The sequence below is a fragment of the Ctenocephalides felis genome, unplaced genomic scaffold, assembly GCF_003426905.1.
Source record: "Ctenocephalides felis isolate EL2017-DRISC unplaced genomic scaffold, ASM342690v1 CF-g0.4_SCAFFOLD_01886, whole genome shotgun sequence".
NCBI classification, from domain to species: Eukaryota; Metazoa; Arthropoda; class Insecta; order Siphonaptera; family Pulicidae; genus Ctenocephalides; species Ctenocephalides felis.
The window spans coordinates 176,224,024-176,242,548 of NW_020538040.1; the positions used below are offsets into that span (position 1 = coordinate 176,224,024).

The window sequence follows — 18,525 nt, forward strand, 5'->3', positions numbered from 1 at the left end:
TATATCTATTTATTTGAATACTATTTGTATAAAAGTGTAAATTTATGAATGTAATTTTGATATTACCAACATTGTTATTTATTTATTTAATTATAAATAGGATTTAAAATAAAATTTATTATATTTGTTACATTGTGTTTGAATTATTGTACTAAAGAGAAACATATTTTATAAATTGATATCAATATCGGAGATATAATACACAAAAATGTTTCTAACAATATATTTAATCCAAATTATCCCACAATGTATTTACATTTTATATATAACCCAAAATTGAACCACGGTTCTACATGATACGTACTTTACTAATTATAATAAAATAACATTAATTATATAAAAATATTTTAAATACTAACTATACATAAACAATTAAAATTTTTGAAACAAATATATAATTTAATAGAAACGAATTTTCTTAAAACGTTATTACTTAATCATGCATTCAAATTGCTGCAATAAATATTACACTACGCAATAAATAAACTCAAACAACGCGTTATATATATTTAGATAATTTTGCTATTTATTTACTAGTCAGAACTTAATATTATTTAATAAACATAATTATTCTAACATTGACTGAATCAGCAGCAGTTGTTTTTCTTAAAATATCATTATCGATTAGCAAACTTTTCGGTAACTCTTGAAATATTTGCAAGAATAATACAAATTAATAATTAAGCACAGATGATGTAAAGTTAATCATAAAAATTACACAATCACAAGTATGTCTTTTTGGTCTTTTAAATTCCCGTCTTTAGAATTTTAAATTAATTTATTATTGGAACTTTCGATTAACACTTAATAAATACTTTGGGTAAGCTCGATGGAATAAAAATTATCCCATTACTTTGTCAATCCACGGTATGAATTTTTGTATATTGGTATATACGCCTGGTAAATGCTCACGACCACATCCGATGCCCCAAGAAACTAGACCCACAAGGGTCCTTCTACCCTCAATCTGCATTGTTAGAGGACCTCCAGAATCACCTTGGCATGAATCACGACCACCCTGAACGTAAAAGAAACAATTAGTATTTTATATCATTTGAAAACATTATATTACACATTTATATATCTTTCTTCTCATTGAAATTAATTATTAACATGAAAGACAGTTTTCTCGATAATCACGTACATACCTGACTTTTCATATTGAAAATGAGTTGCAGTCTGTTCAATCAATGAGTTCTACAATTTCTCATAAAACACCGTTAAAGTTTTGTCTTGTGGAATAATAAAGAAGGCAAAAAGATAATAGAATAAATAATGACAATTGTGATCGAACTATTTTACAGTTGCCTAGCTAATCAATCAAATCATGATGTAAAGAATTAATAAAAAATTTAGATTCTAAATTATGGATAATTGATATAAAATGAATAATACGAACGTAATTCAATTTTGTAGTTTGAGCAAATTAATTTCTGCACAGAAATTTTTATAAGGCTTTGAAATATTTAACAGTCTACATCAGTTACTGAATCACAAATAGCAAATAAAAAATAAATTCTTGAATTGAGATATTCAATTGTTAATATTTTATTTATGACATTTATATTCATTTGCTAAAAGTAGTTATATGCGAATGATTAATGTTAAAAAAAATCAAAATGTGTGAAATGATATATTGTTTAAGGCGATGAAGATACTGATTCTATATCTTGAAAATAAAATTAAAATTTGAAAAATTTCTGGACTTTCGAAATTTTAAGTATGATGCCAGTGTTCAAGAAACGTAAAACATTGAATTAACATTATGAGTATTATTATTTATGAGCATTTTTTAGAATTGAGACTTTATATATGATCAAATAAATTTGCAAGAATAGTTGTCAAGTAAATGTGTTTAAACATCTATGAAGGCGCTATCGCAGGATAGCGATCCTTCTCACGCAGTCAAATAATATATAACTGTAACAAATGTAGCTGAATGTACTTTGTATAGCTTGCTATGAAAAATAAATAAAAAAAAAGAAAATGTGTTTAAAAAACGTAAAATTTTGAATTAACTTGACATTATCATTTATTAGTATTTTTTTAAATTGAGACTAGAGCAAAGGTAAATGTAAAGCTAGAGTATAGGTAAATGTAGAGCTTGAGTATAGGTAAATCTAGAGCTAGAGTAAAAGTAAAGGTAAAGGTAGAGCTAGAGTAAAAGTAAAGGTAAAAGTAAAGGTAAAAGTAAAGGTAAAAGTAAAGGTAAAAGTAAAGGTAAAAGTAAAAGGTTCACTACCAAGTGAAGTTATTAATTTTTAACAACAATATTTAAAAGTTGAGAAATTTTTAAATATTTAATTCAATTTTGAAATAGAGGTACAGTAAAGATAGAGGTAAAGGTAGAGTAAAGGTGAAGGTTCAGGTAAAGGTAGAGTAAAGGTGAAGGTTCAGGTAAAGGTAAAGGTAGAGGTCAATGTAAATTTATGTAATAAAGTGTGTGCCAAAACGAGATGTTCATTTTCACTTGCAAATATAGATAAAAATATGTTTCCAATTGAGAACAAGCCCATCTCGAGCACTGTGGTGAGAAGTGGAAATGGAAAAACTCTTACACTATTTCTTTCCTGAATCGAGTTGGAGTTTGACACAGCTCACATACACACACACACACATATATATATATATATATATATATATATATATTGATAGAGCAATCAGCGGTTAAATAATCTCATTTTTATTTGTAGTTATATTAAATATGTATATCTAATAGTGATGAGTATATGCACGTTGCAGCAAAGCTCTCGGAAAGCAATGTTTTCTTAAGATCTATAATCTAAAGTAAAAATCTAATTTCATAGTGCTTAAAAACGAGCTGGCACAAATTGGGATCGAACCCGAAACTAGTGTTTGGTAGTCCACATTCTACGAGGTGTGTTCAGATAAAAAAAAGTTAAATTTCTCGGATCTGGAGAAAATCGAACTTGTCAAAAATTATTTTTCATTATGTTGGTATACATGCTCCTAAAGTACCTTAAAATCTAATGACATTCCGATTTCTTCGTTGATGTCGGTACGCATACAATGTTGATGCCGGTACGCATGCCGGCATACAAATGTTTTCATCGATAGCGAATGCCGTTGTATTTGCACAGGTTTACTCTAATTGGCAATCGAACTCTCCAGACACGATACATTTAAAAATTTCTAGCAGTTTTTGAAACATCTCGTATACCACTACATGACAACTGGCTTAATTCGTAAAAGACTTAATAAAATAATATTACCTCGAGTCGATCCTTTCACAAAGATCTCATAATCACCTGTCCGATTATTACCGATAAATAATATGTACCTCTTTATATCCGGCGCAGAGAAAGACATCGTGAATGGTTTCTCGTCGACCCGCAGCACGGAACCACCTCTGGCATCTTTCATTCGGAATCACCTCGACATCGACTTCCTACAAACAGAAGATGGCGCGTTAGAAATTATTGGAAACATTAAACGATTCTTGTTTAATTATACGCTATTTATCTACTTTGTTATGCCAGTTATTATAGGTACCCGTATCATGTCATAGATAACTTATTCCCACGTACGCGGTTTATATTTGCCATCATGATAGGATGGAGTTGGTATTGTTAGATGGTTTATTCTAATTATAAGATGTTTTCACTTACGATAATGAGGTAAATAGACTTGCAATGATTTTTTGGACACTTGCCATTGGAGCGATTTCAATAGCAAAATTACAAAATTGCACTTATTTTGAAATATATAGGATATGGTGTAATCGGAAAAGATAGGGCTAATGCATTTTTGAAGAAATTTGAAATTTTGTATTGTAAAATGAAAATGTGTCCATGTATGTCTTAATAGTTTCTTGTTTTATAATTGCTATAACTACCAAATATTGAGTAAAAATATAAAACCTTCAAAACAATCAAACTTATTGTGATCGAAATGCACTGGGGAAATTTATGTCATTTTTATGCTTTTATTCTTTTACTTAAATTTTTTTTCAAGTATTTTACCATTCTACAATCCTTAACGAATGAGACAACTTCTGATATAAAATCATCTATAATGCAACAACGCAAACACATCTTATTGCATTTTTTTTAATAAGAACCCTTCAAAGTCTACCAATTTTGAAAATTTTAAATTCATAGTTCACCAAAAAGTCTTAATTCCTAGCAATTGTGTCGTTTTTTATTGTAGTTCTAGAATTGTCTAAATAAAATGTTTAAATGAAAAAAATTAAGAAAAATCATCTACAATAATCAAAAAAAGTTAAAATTCTTCCAAAACTCTAGGTTGCATTAAAAAACTTGTAATTTCCAAACAACGTGAGATATATTTTTGTAATTTTTTTCTGGACGTTGAGTTCTGGGACACCCTGTATATGTATATATAGATACAAACTTAAAACAAAAAATATTTTTGAATAGTCACATCTATCGAAATAATAGCAAAAAAGTATTTTTCTAATAATTTTTAATAGGCTTTCATATGTTTTGAATCATAATTTGACTCTTCTTCAGTGCACAAAACACAACAATTCATTAGAAATAGAAAAATCATAAAAAATGAATGAAATACTTTAAAATTCATGTTAAAGTATATAAAGCATTTAAATTGAAAAATATAAATTAAAATTGATTTGTAAATAAAAGCACTAACGTATAAATTATACAAAATATCCTATAAGTGTGTGTAAACCCAAGCTTCTATGTTATCAGTATAAAAATTATAAAAAAAAATTTATGCCAATATTGATGTATTAATACTGAGTCCTGTAATAATATATGAATATTTAAAGATCCATCATCTATAATGCAAACTTCTGCAATCAAGATTAAACGTAAATTGTTAATAAACAATAAAAAATAAACGGAAAGGGTTAATAAACAAAATTGCCCGATTTTAATTCTTGTAAACCAAAATATTTCTATTACTTCTTAAATACTGATTAAACCAATTAATTGCTGAATTATTGTTAACTCTGGTAAGAAGCTAGACGAATTCTAGTAAAAGCACCATAATAATATGGAGTAAGGGTGGTTTAAAAGATATCACGTGTATTTCTTTTTTTCCTCAAATTAAAAAACAACTAAAAATTAAAAAAAAAAGAAAAACTATTGTTTTTAGGTACTAAAAATACACGTGATATGTGGGGGCTCAAAGGAGGGGTTGTCCAAAAATACTCAGAAATTGCTCTCGTAATTAATAAACGCCTTCTGAGCAAATATTAAATTTTTTACAAATAAAGCAATTGCTGGATAATCAGAAAATAAATTTAATTAAATTAGCTATATATATTTTTTTTTCTCCTCGACTAACTTGTAAGACAGCCGGCACAGTGCTCTGCCCGTGCCTCGTCCGTCCCCATCCGGCGACTGTTGCCATTTTTCCAGCCAGTTTCATTTGCTTATGAGGTAAGCAGACAGGTAAAATATGTTGTTTGAAAATAACAGTTCTATCGAGTTTCACTAAGGCTACATCATTCCGGAAATCGGTTGGTGAATATGAAGGATGAACTTCTTTGCGTTCGATTGCGTATTCCTCGTGGTTCAGTCGCTCATCGTGGTCGCGAACGTCCCATTCGCCCAAACGCACCTTCAGGTTCGAATTTGGTGTCCTTAAGAATAAATAAATTTGTTACTCAAACGTAATATATTTTTATATAACAATATATTTCTTGAACCATTAATGTATTAAATCTTACTCTAAACCGATTAGAGTGATTCAAGAAGCATATCGCTTGTGTGAATGGTATGAAAAAATGATTGGGTTTTGTTTAATAACTTCTTGTAGGATAAATTATAGAAATCGCAAAAAAGCGAAAATGAAAATTTATTCATATCTTTACGTTTCAGAGGTTTCTGAACATTTTGGTATACCTTAGAAAAAATTGATGTATGTGTGTGTTTGTTGAAAATAACAGCTCTATCGAGTTTTACAAAGGCCACATCATTCTGAAAATCGGTCGATGACTATATTTGTGTGTGTGTGTATGTATGTGCAGTGGTTGACGGTTTTGGAGACACGTATCAACCGATTTGAATGATTCAAAAAACATTTTACTTGTATTGACAAAATGAATATCTGGTGAAGTTTTTGGAAAGGCAGGTCTAGCGTTTCTGGAGATCCAATAAAAAAAGTAAAAAATAATGCAATTTGGCAGTCAAAAATGATCATTAGACATATGCACATTTCGACTCTGAAACAGCTATGCAGCGCGATCGCTTTAAAAATTGTTCGAAATTTTCATATATAATAGAAGTTGATCCAACAAGTCAGATGTTTTAAAAAAATTCAAATCTAATTTTTTCAATGTTTAAAAAAAAATTAAGTTTTTTAAAAAAAAACTTTTTTCGGTACGGAAAGTTCCAGCAATTTGCTTTAAGGCACAATGCCATGCACTACTAGCTCGTTTTATAAAGATTTATTTAACGAATACACAAACTTTTATTTCTCCCAACTATTCGGCAAGCATTATAACACGACTATATATTAACCTTGTCTTTTACATAGATAGACAGGTACATATTTTTGACACCATATTAGAAAAAGTATGTTTGCTTTAAGAAATTCGTTTATTGCAGTTTTTATAGTTTTTTATAGTTTAAAAATAAATTATGTACTCCTATTTAAGTACAAGATCTTTCAAATATAAAATTCTCTTGCAGAATGATAAGAAAAAATTAAACATAGATTTATTATATGCTAATTCGATATGCATGTATTTCAACTTAAAATCTCATTTAATGTTTGTTGGTAATTATGATATACCTATACTTTATCCAGCGAAATGAATAAAAATGATTTCAAAATACATATATAATAATGTATAAGTATTTACTAAACACAATGCTGATGTAGTTTTTTTTAACTATAAATCAAATTGAACATTTAAAATAATTTAATAAATTAAGAATTAAAATACAAGTTTTATAATTGCCCAAAATTATACAAAAAGCGGTTTTTTATTCACATAAAATAACGATTAAATTTTAATTACTCCGTTAGTATTTATTTCCACAGTTTCACCTATTTTATTTACTGACACTATAATTGTCGCATATTTTTGTTATATTTCATAAAATTTGTTTCTAATTATATGTGTTGTACAATTATTTATAATAAATTATAAATTATAATTATATTATAATTACATATTATATATTTATAATAAATATAAATCATTTGCAATTTACGATGCTTGATGAAATAAATTAGTTGACAGAATATATCAGAATATTTATAAATTATTATATATTCACTCAACTTTTAGAACACTTATTTTATAAAATTAGAAAATAATTATATATTGAGAAATCAAAAGTTACGATTAGAAGTGATTAATTTCTGTAGTACAGACGCAATAATAATAATAAATTAATAACCTCATGAAATTCGTTTTGTATATGTATTTTTATGTCTGTGAAAATAGTATTTTAATGGCAAATATGAAAAATCAATTAAATATGAATTAGATATTTATGTATATTTCAATTTATATTTATTATTTAAATATGCAATTACTTTAAGATATTCAAGAAAATTAATTATCGAAAGTTGTTGTAAGAAATACATAAATTAATATTAAAAATAATTTTGATATTTATTATGTTTATATGTTCTAGCATGAATTTGTTCCGTAAGAAATCGTAATAATTTGTTTCTCAAAAAACTTGATTTCATAGTAAAACAACTAACGACAAATGCACTTTTAAATTATTGAAATCGGACGCTCCGTTCTTTCATAAACTTAATTACCTATTATGGTTCTTTTTGCCCCGTATCTTTAAAACAGCTGCATCTGTCTTAGCCAAAAACTAATAAGCATGTCTCCTTATCAGTAGAAATCGAATGTTTTTTTATTCATTTGAATAGGTTGAACCGTGTAACCAAAATCGTCGATGGAAATTTGTATCCGCAAACATACACACAAACATATACATCCATTTTTTCTAAGGCGTCCCAAAATGTTCAGATGCCTATGAAACGTAAATTTATATAAAACTTTTCATTTTTGTTTTTTTTGCGATTACGTTTACATTTACATTACATTTCTCATGAAAATTACAAAGAATTTTGGAGCACTTTAAATACAATTTAAAGCTTGAAAAAATAAATGCGTTTTGTAGGTGATTGACCCTAGACAATATCAGAATAAATTATATTCATTGATGATTGACTTTATATAATTCGTCAAGTTTTTATATTTTTTATTTTACATACTAGATCACAACAAAATTGTCAAACAACTTTTGTTTTGATGTACATCATAAATCAAAACAATTGAATCTGAACATATGTCGTACAATCATTTCCGATATTTATTGTAGATGATACTAAAATTTGTTTAGAAATTCTTATAAAACTATAATAAATATAATTACTCACGTGGCAACGCAATGTGCAGCAGTTATAACCCATCGATCGCTAACTAAGGCACCACCGCAAGATAATTTTTTACTCAAAAATCCTGATTTGATCAAAGCCGCCTGCCAAGGATGAGACCCGAATCCTGTTGAATGACCTCCTACGATTCTATTAGACCTCGTGTACAATTCTCCACAAGCTGTCGATAGAAATTAATAACATATGATAAATCACATTCATTAGATGTCCGTAAAATTCATGCATTTGTGAATTTGAAGAATTTGTGTATAGTGTGAGAACTGCCTTTGGGATTACACCTGTAGATGTGCTGAATATAAGGTGATCTAAAAAAATAATAAATATAAAGATGATAGGATACATGTTTTAAAAATATAAGACGTGCTGAAAGTGCAAATAAGTTTAAGCGAAATAATAATTAGAAAATTCGGTATTGCACATATGAAAACAAAATATGTTAAATTATTATTTAATGTCACTAATAATGAATTAATTCTAGAAATGCTTTTGATACTCAAGTGGAGGAAGAGTAATTTCAATGTTTAAAAAATATTTGGTGAAAACTAATTTCTGTGATTTTTTTTATTCAATAATATATTTACAACTTTCCTACATAAACATTAAGTAAATCTTTTGGCAATTATATATAAAAAATGACATCGATATATAAATAGTGAAAAATACACAGTTTCGTGAAAAATACACAGTTGCGATTTCTGTGACTTGTTATTTATATTTTTGTTACGAGACAAACTAATAAAAATAACCATACTCAAAAATTAAACTTTGTGTTCTGTAAAGTAATTGTGTAAAATTTAGAATTTTAGGAGCTATGTAAAATTAATTTGCACAGTTTTTAATATTCAAAATTTTTAAAAATCTATCAATTTGACCGAAAAGCTACATTTTATATCAATTTATTAAACGCAACAATTTTGAAACAATAGTAGGTTTAAAAAATGCTGTCAATTTGCCTAAAAATGCATATTTTAATTAAAATTAATAAACAATCACGTCTCGACTACCAATCAAGAATTAAACTAATTATTTAGGTTTCTGAAATGGCTCGTCAAATATTAATAAGGTAGAGCGGAGCATAAAAGTCCGGAGTAAAAAGGTCCACCATTATCTCAAAAACAAATAAAGTTAAATTTTTTTTAACAACAATATTTGAAAGTAAAGGGCAAAGAAGGTATAACTAGCCATAACTTTGATTCTTACGACGTTGCTGATCAGAAGGAAAAAAACAATGTTTGAAAATCCATAACAAAAGTTTTATTTTTGTTAGTTTGGACGTGAGCACTGTTGTTTAGTTTACTAGATCTGAATAAAATATCTAATTGTAAGTATACGTTAATTAATTGTTTTATAAGAAGTATTATTATTTTTAAGTTAGATTCAGCAGATGTTTCTCAGGACCATCTGAGCCTTTAACCCAGCAGAAGTGTAAACAATAAAAAATAGCAAATAAAAAAGTAAATTTAAGTTAAAAAAGCGATTTTACAAGAGTTAAGATAGCTAAACATTTATTCCTACTCTGCTGATTTCTGACAAAATACCAAATCAAGGTTATATACAGTGTCATCTATGTAGAAAATGAACCCGTGAAATTTATATTTTGCATTGGTTGAATAATATAGCTATTATTTCGCAAAATCTTTTCAAATTAAAAATAAGGATGTGTTTGAACTCTGACTGGCTTATTTTAGCCTATAGGGTAAAAAGGACCATGCAACAAATTTTAGAAAAACAGCAGAAAATCACATTTCTACAATGATGCATCTGGGAGTTTGACTAGACATAGTCAGATATTTGTGCGTTTAATATATTTTATTTGTTGTGATTCAACTGGTTTAGTTTTTACAAGAAAATTGCTCAGAGTGAAATTGGACCTTTGTGCCACGCTCTACCCTATAATATTTAAATCAGTTTGGTAAATTGAATATATAATAATAAATTATAGTTGAAAATCATAATTTTGTTTAAATTATTAAATAATTTCCAACCAAAAGTTGAAGTTATTAATTAAGTTTTTAAAATTGCAATTAAACATTATGTTTAAAATGATTTTTTACCATCAGAAAAATCTCAAGATCTATTGAACAAATCTCAATATCAAAACAATTATTCTTCAAGTGATCCTTGCATTACATGTTAATACTAATGTTAGAATTAATTTCGTTTTGGTGTAGTATTTTACTATAATTAATTCAATTGAGATAACTTATTATTCGCGATGAGTAAATTTAATCCTGTATCCGAAATATTTAGAGAATATTGAAAGCAGTTTAATACAAAGTTGTCAATTGAATAAAAAAAGGCTCTCATTGTAGAGTTTCTTAAACAAGCCACATTTGCGAACTGAATTTTGAGTATATATCTCAATAGCTTATAGAATAATAAGATTCTGATTGGTATCAAATTTGTGAATAACAAAAAAATTGAATAAAAATTCACATTTTGGTGGATCACAATCTCAGTACCAAATCGATCTAATCGCAAAAAACCTTTCATTTTCATATGTGCAAAACATCGACGTGCAGAAAGTGAAGACACCAAACATCAAAACAATTATCCAAATCCTCCATCCAAATGTATATCAGTACCCCTGGTCGAAGAAAGCGAGGTCGAGGGCGGCGGCCTGTGGTAGCTGGGCAACGGGGGCAGGTCGTTCGGATACACCTGGTTATTGTCGGGATATTGCTGGTGATGGTAATGGTGGCTATCGTAGGCATTATCATTGTCATTGTAAATATGGTGATTTGATGGGTAATGGTGACTTGGCGGCTCGTGCTGCGACGACGGGTAATAGCCCAGCAGGTGTATTGTGTCGCCTGCATTATTTATTTATTTATTTATTTATTATACGCCAATCGGCTATATACAGTTAATTATATAGTAATGTAACATAATAGTGTTAAACTATGGTATTTATATAAACACACATACATACACCCACACATGCACTTATATGTAGTCTCAAACACACTAGTAATGCTAACAAATTCTAATATTATTTCTTTCGACAATATTGATAAATGTACTATGTGATAAATTAAAAAAAGTTTAGTTTCGAGCACTGTTACTTGACCACCATTGCTATTCATTGGACTCTTCAATATATAGTTTTTTGTGTTTTTTGAAGTCTGCACAACACGATCTTAATTCTTGTCTTGGGCATATCAAATTAATTTTTTCTAGAATCTATTATATCAGTGTTTATGAAATGTTGTCTTGAATTATTTTAAATAATATATTACAATTATAGCATACAATATTATAAAAAACTAGTAGGGCGCATGGCATCGTGCTTTAAGGCAAATTGCTGAAACTTCCCGTACCATTTTTTTTTTTTTTTTAAAGATTAACATTTTTGAAAACAAAATTACTCTGAAAAAATTAGATTTTTGAGAAACTATAAATTTTACTTTTTTTGAAAAAAAAAGACTTTTTGAAGAAAAATTTATTTTGAAATATTTTAGAAATTCTGAACTTTTTTTCAAAGCAATCGTACTGCTTAAGCTGCATAGAGACAAAATATCGAAGCGCGTAAGCGCCGCGTCGCCGTCTAACAGATAAACATTGGTACGGAACCGATAGAAATGTAAACAAAATTTATACTTATTGTTAAAATCTCTATAAAATATCTGATAATTTAATGTGCATATGTCTAATGATCATTTATGACCGCTAAATGTCATTTTTTTGTTTACTTTTTTTATTAGATCTCCGAAACCTTCACGAAAATTTGATCAGTTCTTCATCCTGTTAATACAAGTAAAATGTTTCTTGAATTATTCAAATCGGACGCTCCGTTCTCTTAAAAACTGAGTTACCGTTTTTGGCACTTTTTGCCCTATATCTTCGGAACGGCTAGATCTGTCTTTGCCAAAAACTAATCAGCACGTCTCCTTATCAATACAAATGTTTTTTGAATTATTGAAATCGCTTCATCCGTGTTCCCGAAATCGTTGATGAAAATTTGCATCCGCACACACACATACACGCACATACACACACACATACAAACACACACACATACATCCATTTTTTCTAAGGTTTACCAAAATGTTCAGAAGGTTTTGAAACGTAAAGATATATAAAGATTTTCATTTTCGATTCTTTTGCGATTACTATAACTTGCCCTACAGGAAGTTAATAATATATTACATTAATGATGGACTTGCATACAAGAGGTACTCGGATCGAATCCGGGTACTGTGTCCAAAACAATTGATGTGATTGAAAATTGTACTTTTGACTAAATTCAAAACTACTGTGCAGTATTAATCTCAATATATAAGTTTTAGTACTTATGCAAATAACATATTTTATAAAAAATAATATTTGGTTTGTTTATTTTGAAAGGGTTTAAGTCATAAATCTTATATGCTAGTCAAGCGCAAAATAAGTGCTCAAACACAGAAGAGTATGTCACGTCACATGGTTGAGCAAATATATGTGACGTCACATACCCATCTATGTTCGAGCACACAAGTTTCTTGGTTTTTTAAATATATCAAGTTTTTAATTATGACCAAAATAAACAAATACTATATTATTCTCAAAACTTTGATTCACTTGTCGCTAAGATATAAAATTCTAAAAAACAAATAGAATTTTACTCTTGTTATTTCCATAAAAACTTTGATTGGAGTGAGGACTATCTTAAAGTATTAAGATCTAAAACTTTCAGAAACTTTTTTTTATCAATTTGGAAGTACTTGAGCTCCTGGGAGCAAAAAAAATCGCCCTGTATGAATGTTAATAAGAAATGATATTTTTACCACTATCATTGATAAAAGTCTATAAACAGCCTCCAAAAACTATCTTTAAAAACTCATTTTTAATATCAATTGCTTAAGAGAACTAAAATCAATATATATTTAATAAAATTTAGAATCCATGCAACCAAAATTATTTTCAGAGGTGTGTTTCAATAATGCATTAAATATTTTTGCATACAATCGAAAATAAATTTATAATATCAGATTGTCGAATGATAATATTGTTGTTTAATATTGTAATCATCACATAATATTTTGCACGAATGAAAAAAATGATTTAAGATATTTTACTACAATTTAATTAGTAATTAATTTCAATAAATTTTATATGTAAATACCTGAGCCAGAAAAATTTTCATTGCTGACCGGTGCAATTGATTTATCTTGATCATATTTAAGTTTTAGTAAAACTAAAGTAGAGAAATCATACACGTATGGGACGTTATGTGTTAAACTTTTTTTTATAAAAATCGCACAATTTTTTATCCGCTGTGTAATTTTGTAACAGTACTGTGCGAAAGCCAACAACTTGGCATATAATTAGACAATTGTACACTTTATGATTCCGTATATTTATCGTACCATGACTGGACCCGAAACTTTTGTTATTACTTCTCTCTAAACAAAACGAAATTTTCTTCAGAGAATTCAATAATAAATAAAGAACATTTGTATCACAATAATAAAACAAATACAATGTTTTTAAATTAAAAAAGTAAAATCGCGGATATTTGAACTACTGAATAAAATTTTAATTTGTTTATTGTGCGATTCATTTTAAAGAATTTAAAAATGTATGATTTTCTAAAATGTTATTCAAGCATGTTTCATGTTACGTTGCTTCACTTTAATAATGAGGTTTATATTGATGTGAAAACAACGTAGGGTTTCATCACAGATTGTGAATATGAACAAATGCATCAGACAAAACTATAACTAATAGTTAGCACACACACACATATATATATATATATATATATATATATTAGTGTGGTCCTTAATATGGACATTTTAGAATTTCCTTCCATGGGCTCAAATGGTTCCAAATTGATAAAAAACAATTCTCTGCAAGTTTTAGCTCTTAATATTAACTTTTAGATAGTGCGCAATTCAATCAAACTTCGTATGAAAATAGCATGGAAAAAAATTGAAAATTAAAAAAAAAGTTTTTTTTTGGGTATAACTTAGCGACAAATAAATTAAAAGTGAAAATTCGTGTCATTTTTTATTGAAAATTCGACGCTCTGCAAACTTTTCGAACATTTTTTCATGCTATTTCTATACAAAACTTTGATTAAATTGCGCTCTATCTAAAAGACAATATTAAGAGCTTAAACTTTCATAGAGTTGTTTTTTATCAATTTCGAACCATGTGAGCCCTTGGGAGCAAGGAAAGTCGAAAATGTCTAAAATACGTAGAATAATATTCTTTTATTCAACCATATTCTTTTAATTATTCATTAATTATAATAATTTTTCTATTCTTTTTACAGTTTTAACGTAGAAACAGCGTTCTGCCTAAAAGCAAGTACAAAAGAAACTCCGTTAAGACTATCATGCTTAATACGATTCCTCGCAAAATACGCCACCATATACCGGTCTCTATCCTGAATAATACCTCTATACTTCTATACACATTGTCTCTATCATGCATAATACGATTATGGACCTACATAATACGTTTTTGATCCGGGGTACAAATATATAAAAAATAAAATTTTGAAAATGATTAAAATGGTTTATTTTTTAGAAATAGTTTCTTGACTAACAATTGTATATAAAATAGTGATTGTAGAAAATGTAGTATAGAGCCTATTTAGAACATATTCTTGCTAGTTTTAATTTTATAAGCAATTTGAATTTTGTCTATGTTTTAATTTTATGTTAGTGATTTTAAATTTTAGCAACTAAAAATTAGAACTCAAATAATTGAAATTTTTTACCTAAGATTCCTTCATTTTAAAAATATTTGATTTGATGAAAAAAACTGAAAAAAAAAATTTCAAATAGTATGATTATTTGTTTTATTAAATAACAAAAAATGAGATCGCTCTACAAATAAATTACCAAAAAATATGAATGATATTTCAAAATGCAACCGATATGAATAACAATATTACTTTAAATTCTTGATCACTAAAAAAATCCTTCTAAAGATGACTTCAAATAAAATTCACTTGCAGAATACAACGAGAAAAATTTTGCTCTATCACTTTGATCGTTCTAATTATAAATTTTTAGACCAATTTTAGTAAAATTATCAAATTTTTTGAATATTAATTTAGAGATAGTTTATCTAACAAAATAATGGAACTAATACTTCTGAATTCATCCTTACAAATTACTCCACAAATAACATTATTTTTCATCATATTTGAAGAACTGGCTGCTCAATTTAATTTAATTTAATAAAATCAAAAAGGGTTGCTACTGATTAACCTCTCAGAACTTCAATTCGATAATTTACTCTTATCTTCAAAATTAATAATTGTTAAAAAACAAACAAAAATCTGAGAAATACAGCCAAACATTGGAAAATGTTGATTACAACCTCAGAATTGGGAATAGATTGTATTCTGATAAAATAAAAAACACTGTCATACAATTGGGACAGATCAGACCGATGCTCTTGGTTCTTAAAAAACCAGGGCTGAACATTTCCTAAAACTGGATAATCATAAAAATTATTCTGCCAATCTTTTTGAGACACCAGTCTCCAGAAGACAAGATTCCAAAAGACAATATTCAAGACAATGACTACATGACTACATCTTTGGAGAAATTAACAGAATTGGTGCATCATCCATTGGAGTGACAACTATTGGTATATTAAAACTTAGCACAAAAATTTCGTTTCATGTGTATGTAAGTGAATAAATTGAACCAAATTGATCATAGGATATTGTATATTGATTGCTGTTAAAAACAAAAATTATACATTTAAACACGATTTTCCATGGGGTCACGACCCCCGAATTGACCTTATGATACTAAAAAGACCTTGCAGAGTAAGTAATCCAGTTTCGCGTCTCATAACTCGATTTATTTAGTACATTACGATGCGAGTACTGCAATACAACTTCGTTACGTGTTTACAGTGATCCATTTCTCTGTAATAATTTACATGACACAAATATAAAATAATACACGCCATGCTCAGTCGACATTTGATAATCCACATTCGCTTTGTTTTATTATGACGCGTTGCGGATGTAATTGAGTTATTATTCTTAGACAGAGCGCGACATTGATAGGACTGAACATGAAAGTCATATAATTCGATCAGAAATGCATGATCATTGAATAATATTGATTGGAACGAAATTGATCTATTTGTATACTGTATGGCTGCATCATGGTCTAGTGGTTAAAGCTATGGGATTCGAATCAGATATTACAGGTTCGATACGTGTAGTGCTGACTTCCTGCAAAAATCCTGATGTCAATGCAGGAGTGACATCGATTTTTTACTTGAAAATATAGATAGCAATATGTTTCCAAGTAAAAATAGCTTTCACTCGGTATTGCACCATTAAAAATCATTAGCATTTAGAAACATTGCTATAATAGATTCACTACAAAGATGGGACAATCGTTTGGGTTCGGGTTAGCTCCTTCAGAGGAGTTTTTAGAAAAGTTTATTCTGATTGTTTGTTAACTTCATTTACTTAGAATTATTTACTGTATAAAGACCAAAAAAGTCATAACGATACTCAGATGAAGTATTATGTAACAAGAGTCTCTAAATCAAAATATGAATATTTTTAGAATAAATTGCAAAAACGTGGTTAAAGTTTTCTGAAGTCGGTCTTGTAATAATTTGACATGTATAATTAAAACATTAACTTTATAAACTGTTTCAAACAAAAATTGTATTCCGAGACATCCATTAAATTTCTATTATAATATGTGGTCTTTTCTATTTTCTTATTAAACAATGATGAATGAATTTCATATTGTACCTGGATCTCAAATAAATATGTCTTTTATTTGAATTAATTATTTGGTTTAAAGTAATTTTCAACTTATGTAAATTACGCTTTGCTCAACTTTGCTGTTTTTTCTATTATTTAAAACTGGTATTATCAATATTCAATTTATTTGAAATTATTTAGGTGCAGATACAATTTTATAATGATTATTGACTCTGATATAATTTAATTATTACTAGACAGCAATTCACTTTTCGTACGATTCTACATAATCTAATTTATAATCAATACTTTCATTCGCTATTGATTAAATCACTTCTCTATTTTATTTTAGTACCATTAAATTCAAAATAAATCAGTGAACTTTTGCTATTAAAAATCGTCTCGAGAATAAAAGCCTAGAGTTTGTCTATTCGAATTTCGCGCTACGTAGGTACAACCTAATATCAAGCAGAAATGATATCTATTTCCTCCTGAAGGTATAGTTTACCAACATATGTTGTAATTTAGTAAACTTATAGCAATATATAACTTCACTCTTCATTAAAAATATGTATTGATATATTAATCACAAAGAAAAAGGACGACCAACGAGTTACCTATTATAAATGCTCGGTTGTAAAAAATACATCACAACAGCTCATATATCACTGTATATAGTTCTAATTTCAGTTAAAAAAATATATTTTTATTACATTTATCGTTTTTCAATTCCAAATATATCTATTTCAACTATAAGTAGAGCAAGTACATAAACGATTTTAGTAATAATAATTTGTGCAAAAAATACAATTAAGATAATTGTATGAAACTAGTTGAATAATAATTAGAGAAACAGAATCGGTGCATAACGCGTTGACATTGCGCGATTTTTAGGGTCAGCGAGAGTGACGACAAATTCAGAAGGTGTCAAGAACGGCGCGAACTTACTTGTCAATGCTAAAACAAAGGCTTATAGATTTAAGAGCTATACAAGTTTGATTATTTTTTCAAACTATTAATCTTTAAAATTATAATTTCACAAAAAGTGTGTTTGAGACTCTTCAAGCTTATTCAATTTTCATTCATGATAAATAGCCAAAATATGTATGAGCAACTGCAACATGATAAAGTCCAAACATGTAAATGTAGATTTTAGTTTAGTGGCATTAATACAATACAAAAATATTTTTAACTCAGCAATAAAATTTAAGATGTTTGTATTTAAGTTAGTATAGTGGCAGGTATAGCTCAGTCAGTAGCATACCCAACTCATACGTCAGGCATACTCGGTTCGAGTCCTGGTATAGGCATAAAATTGTCATTTTATTTGTTGGATTGAAATTTGACCGTCATCGATATAGAATTGTCAATTGATTTGTTAGATTGAAATTGAGTAGATTGAATTTTTGGTTTAAGATAGTTAGAACATAGAAAATAATGAAGTCAGTATAGGATATATAAAGATG

The 18,525-nt window shown here is 28.0% G+C and overlaps 1 protein-coding gene across 1 annotated transcript; it reads right to left on the reverse strand.

Annotated features, from left to right (window-relative positions):
- Nucleotides 1-766: 766 nt before the first annotated feature.
- On the reverse strand, nt 767-8,552 carry LOC113376299 (serine proteinase stubble-like; the record flags this gene model as incomplete). The annotated part of the gene is made up of 4 exons (XM_026616204.1): nt 767-1,018; nt 3,302-3,409; nt 5,293-5,590; nt 8,362-8,552. Coding segments are annotated over 4 exons (774 nt in total), but the record flags the coding sequence as incomplete, so codon positions are not given.
- Nucleotides 8,553-18,525: the final 9,973 nt, after the last annotated feature.